Source organism: Musa acuminata, chromosome BXJ3-6 (assembly GCF_036884655.1).
Source record: "Musa acuminata AAA Group cultivar baxijiao chromosome BXJ3-6, Cavendish_Baxijiao_AAA, whole genome shotgun sequence".
Lineage (NCBI taxonomy): Eukaryota > Viridiplantae > Streptophyta > Magnoliopsida > Zingiberales > Musaceae > Musa > Musa acuminata.
The window spans coordinates 32,454,531-32,460,055 of NC_088354.1; the positions used below are offsets into that span (position 1 = coordinate 32,454,531).

Consider the following 5,525-nt stretch of genomic DNA (forward strand, 5'->3'; position numbering starts at 1 on the left):
CTATATATGTATACATAGATACATGTTCCTCGTCATTCTCATACGAGAAGGGGGAGGTTGAAGGGAAGAGAGAGAGAGAGAGAGAGAGAGATCCTCTCCTCGTTCTACTCCACTTCCTCTTCATTCTCATACGAGAAGAAAGGAGGCTAAAGGAGAGAGAGAGAGAGAGAGTTGTATTGTAAGTCTATATATACAACTGATGGCATCGCTTGCCCCTTGTATCTGCGGCACCGCTGTGGACCCGAGGACCGACATCTCCTCCCGCTCATCCTACTCCTCCACCACCTTCCGCCTTCCTCCCCCTTTGCGGACGGCGACGGCGGCCCTAAGGACGCGACCCGCCACGTTCACCTCCGCCCAACGCCGCCTCCCGCGACCGCCCTGCGCGATGGAGGTTGACACCTGCCCGTCCCCCGCCCGGGAACCGGCACCGGCGGAGGCCGAGGCTTTCGATTTCAAGGGCTACATGCTCCGGAAGGCAGCGGCCGTCAACAGCGCCCTTGACGAGGCCGTGCCGCTCGTGCACCCGGAGCGGTTCTACGAGGCGATGCGCTACTCCCTCCTCGCCGGCGGCAAGCGCATCCGCCCCGTCCTTTGCCTGGCCGCCTGTGAGGTTTCTGGCGGCCGGGACGCCTGCGCGATGCCCGCTGCCGTTGCCGTCGAGATGATCCACACCATGTCCCTCATCCACGACGACCTCCCCATCATGGACGACGACGACTTCCGCCGCGGCCGACCTTCCTGCCACCGCGCCTTCGACGAGCCCATCGCCCTCCTAGCCGGCGACGCCCTCCCTTTCCTTGCTTTCGGCCACCTGGCAGACCCGGCATCCTACCCTGCCGACGGATCCGTGCCTCCTGACCGGATCGTCCGTGCTGTAAGTGAGCTTGCACGCTGCGCCGGTGCCGGGGGACTCGTCGCGGGCCAAGTGGCTGACATGGAGGCCACTGGGCTCGGATCTCACGTTAGCCTCGATCAGCTTGAGTTTATCCACCTCCACAAGACCGCTGCTCTTTTGGAGGCTTCGGTGGTCATCGGCGCCATCGTGGGTGGTGCCTCCGATCACCAGATTGAGCAGCTGAGAAATTACGCTAGGTGCATTGGGCTACTGTTCCAGGTTGTTGATGACATCCTCGACGTGACTAAATCGTCGGAGGAGCTGGGAAAGACGGCAGGGAAGGATCTGGCCAGCGATAAGACGACGTATCCAAAGCTGTTGGGTTTGGAGAAGTCAAGGGAGTTCGCCGAGGAGCTGCTGAAGGACTCCAAGGAGCAGCTTGCCGGATTTGATCCAATAAAGGCGGCGCCTTTGCTACACCTAGCGAATTATATTGCCGACCGCCAGAAGTAGATCATTCGGATGGTAAAACTGGGATCAATTTGATCTGCCATTAGGAGCTGCAATGTCATGTCTCCCCCATTCCTTCGGTACAGGTCGATGCTGTTGTTTAATTCATTGGTTCTGTAATAAGGATGTATTGGCAATTTGTAGCAAACATAATGGTCTCGAAGCTGCTTTAAGAAGTTGAAAATATATGTCTTCGTTCTTGGATTACTTGCTTATATGGACATATATATATTCTCAAACACAATTATGTCTATCAAGTTTTGATAATTGCTGCATAATGATTTCTTAATCAGCAAAATGTTATCTTAGTTAGAAGAGCCATCAACATCTTGAAACCTTACAGTACTGCTAGAATCTTTATATCACAGAATCCCACAGCGACATCAGGCACGAAGAAATGAGGCAGCCTAAGCACGTAGGCAAACATAAGCATTGATGTCACCATCCATGGCAGCTTTGCAGAAATGATAAACACTGCTTATGTTTCTCAAACACAGAAACATAAGCAGTGAACCTCTAACTAAACAATGTAAATTACAACAGCGTGCTGAACAGTGAGTGATGCCTCCAAAGTCTCACTAACATCACCTTCCGTTTAACAGAGTGATGAGGATAATAAATGGTGATAAGACCCGCGCAGACGTCAGCTGTCCCGGACGACACCTCACACCTCAAACGATTCGGTGGAACCTAGTCAAATGAACCAGAATGCAGATCAAGGCCCATTAACGACCTGTTCAGACTCTGTTCTTCACGCCACGCCAACACCAGTGTCAGACGCAACCCGCCCTATGCAAGCGGTCGCATCAGACACGGTAAATCGCCCTATAAAAACCCCGCCCCTGAGAAGGGCGAGGGGGGGGGGCGAAGGAACCACTCCATTCCACATCACTAACTTGATCGTCGGAGGGGTCGGGCCGAGCTTCCGACCCGACTTATATGCAAGTAGGAAGACGAAGCTATCTCCCCGGGACGCCAAGGAGAGGAAGCCTTCCCCACGGGGCATCCCGATGAACCCAGACGTGATCTGATCCGCACGGTCGGCCACTTCAGCTACTCCGAGAGACCTTGAGCAAAGAACCCTGCCATTCGGCCCCAAAACAAGCCGTGTCGGCCCCGAGGCCATGGCACGAAGTTGTTTACACCAACAGATTGGCGCTAGAAGGAGGGCCCGAATGTCGAGGGATCCCCTGATCAACCCCGACGAAGCCCCAGCCGAGGGATCGTTCTTAACAAGGGCATCGACCGAGCGCCCCTCGCGTAATGAGCCACGGGCGGACGATCCCGCCACGACCTCAGAATGCTACTGGCGTCTGTTCAACGACCCGGGCCTACTTCCCCCCGAGGGCGCTCCGAGTGTTCCCTCGCCCGTGTCATCTAAAGCCTTCCAGGACCTCGCCCTTCAAGTCCGGGCCTTGGCAGGAATGGTGCAGACGGTAATCCCACTCGTTTCCCATACGACAAACCCATCGGTGGCCCAGCCTATGCGTCGGTTGGACCCATCTGCACTTGTTCACACGACTACCTCGGCACCCGCCGGCTCACCCCAGGCCCGGGTGTTTCCCCTGGGAAATCAGGCGGGGGGAAACCCTCCCGGTCGACCCGAGCATGAGCCGATGCCTACTGAGTCAGCGGGCTCTCTCTGGGCCCAGCTGCACTTTCTTAGTCAATGACTCGAAGAAATATAGAGAGAGGTCCGAACCTCAAAGGGGGAGCCTGGGGACGAGGCGCGCCGGGGGTCATCGTTCGCGGTCGAAATACAGGATCAGTCGGTGCCCACAAGCTTTCGACTCCCCTCCCTGGACGCCTATGACGGCACCACCGACCCCGCCGACCACGTGGCTGCCTTTCGGGCTCAGATGGCGCTGTACGGAACCTTTGACGCTCTGATGTGCAGGGCGTTTCCTACGACCCTGAGAGGCTCGGCCCGCGCTTAGTATAGCGGTTTGAAGACCGAGGGAATCACCTCCTTCAACCAGCTCACCGAGGAGTTCAAGCTCAACTTCTTGGCTTTGGCTCGACCAAAGTCATCCATCGCCCTGCTCCTCGGACTGAACCAAAAGGAGGACGAACCTCTCTCTCGTTTTGTGAACCGATTCACCACTGAAATCCGAGGTTTATCAGGTGCTCACCCCTCTTTATTGATGCAGGCATTTATGGCGGGTCTTCGTCCCTCTAGGTTCTTTTGGTCCCTCATGGAATGACCTACCACCGCCGTCTTAGAAATGCTCCAGCGAGCCAATCACTATGTCACGGCTGAAGCCTGGATGTCCGGGAGACGTGAGGAGAATAAAAGGCCCCGGGCGGAACCGACTGTGCAGCTACCTGGTCCGCCGAAACACAGATCAGACCGATCCGACCCAACCGTACGGAGGTCGCCCTCCCCCGCTTTGGGAACATCCCGAACTCAGATATTCCTCCAGATAAAGGGGAAGGGGCTGCTCAAAACCCCCATCCCGATGAGGAACCCCCGAGAGCTCGCGGACAAAACGAGATATTGCCGCTTCCATCGACAGAACGGGCATGATACGGAAGAGTGTTGTGAGCTAAAGCGACAGATCGAGGAGCTGATTCGAAGGGGGCATCTTGGCCACTACCTATGGCAAAATAAGGAGCTTTCCCCACGGACCGAGGGCCCCGTCGAAAGGTAGATTGATGTGATCACGGGCGGCCCGGCGAATGGGGGAAATAGTATGATTGGGCGGAAAGCATACGCCCGCGCCCCAACACTCGAGGACCCCGGAAGCGGGCCGGCGCCCGAGGTCACGTTTCCAGTTAAGAGAGCCGAACCGCCTGAACACGATGACGCGTTGGTGGTGTCTGCCAGAATCGCCAACGCCCAAGTAAAAAGGATCATGGTCGACACGGGGAGCTCGGCCGACATCCTTTATCTGGACGCATTCCAGAAGCTCGGGCTCTCCCGCGACGCCCTGGTGCCCATGAACTCGGCGCTCACCGGATTCACCGGCGAATCAATTTCGCCACTGGGTGCGACCATCCTGCCCTTGACCCTCGGGGAAGCACCAAGGACGAAGATGGTGATGACAACCTTCTTGTTAGTCGACCTTCCTACCGCATCGGATGAATAACCTAAGGTGGCAAGCATAGCACTTACCCAGGTTAGAGACATGGCGGACTTGCCAAGCAGAGCCTCCGAGGGCAGGGTGTATAAGTCCCGAGCCATGTCGGGATGAAGAACACCCCGGAGAAATGCAGCCGAGGGATCGCCACCGGCCCACACTTTGTCCCCTCGGGACAAACCCCCCCAGCGGGCGACTAGGGGGTCGCTTCCCTCCCCCGTCGGGATCTCGCCCACCACCCACGAGAAGAATGGCTCATCGCCCATGGGCAGTCGACACAGATCGCACACGGATGGAGGGCGCGAATCTTTCCTTGTCGCCTCCCTACTAGGACCCGCTGCAGCTCGGACAGGGCCTGCTTCAGCCCCCTTTGAGGGTGCTATCTTCGCCTTCTTCAGAGGGCGCCCGGCCTCGACCTCTAACGGTGCATCCTTCGAGCCGGGCTTCGGGTCAGCTGACGGAATTGGAGAAGAGGCGGGCGACGCCCGACCTCTCAGAAGTGACCGGAGGTTCACCATTTCTGCAAAAGCAAGACAAAAGTAAAAACCAGAGGTGAACCACGGAGTAGCCGGACCGGGTGCTACTAACATACCCCGAGGCATCGGACTGAGACCAGCCTCGGCCAGCCACCGCTCGGTCATGTTCCGGATGGCCTGGGAGCTGGGGAGAACCTCCCTGAGCCTCCCCAGATCCCGGCGTTCTTCGTCGCTCAGGCTCGGGGCAGTGTTATTGATCACCCTCGTAGACCACCGGACCCCAAAACCCCAGTCCCTCGCGCAACTAACATAGGAAAACCTCCCCTTCCATCCTTTGTTGTTGGAAGGGGCTCCCCCGACTCGAAAGCCTGCTCGGGCAGACAAGAAGTAACCCCCCACCCCTTTGGAAAGACTGTAGCAGGACAGGAACAGGTTAAGTGCGAGAGTGATGTTGGCGTAGTGGCATTCCTCTAGGAACGCCACTAGGTAGCGGCAAGAGTTCAGCGCCACCTGGGATGGCGAGATCTGCCAGAGAGAGATGCAAGAGACAATGAGGGGGTGAAGGGGAAAGCGCAGACCCGCCTCCAGGGCGTCTAGGGTTAACGCGAAACCCTTCAGAAC

General features: G+C 57.2%; 1 protein-coding gene across 1 annotated transcript; it reads left to right on the plus strand.

Moving 5' to 3' along the window:
- Positions 1-1,503, plus strand: LOC135639957 (geranylgeranyl pyrophosphate synthase 7, chloroplastic-like). Its single transcript, XM_065153991.1, has one exon. The coding sequence runs from the start codon at positions 200-202 to the stop codon at positions 1,349-1,351; it is 1,152 nt and encodes a 383-aa protein (XP_065010063.1). The 5' UTR covers positions 1-199; the 3' UTR covers positions 1,352-1,503.
- Positions 1,504-5,525: the final 4,022 nt, after the last annotated feature.

Coding starts and splice junctions, on each gene's coding strand:
- LOC135639957 (XM_065153991.1), top strand. CDS start 200: ATGGCATCGCTTGCCCCTTGTATCTGCGGCACCGCTGTGGACCCGAGG.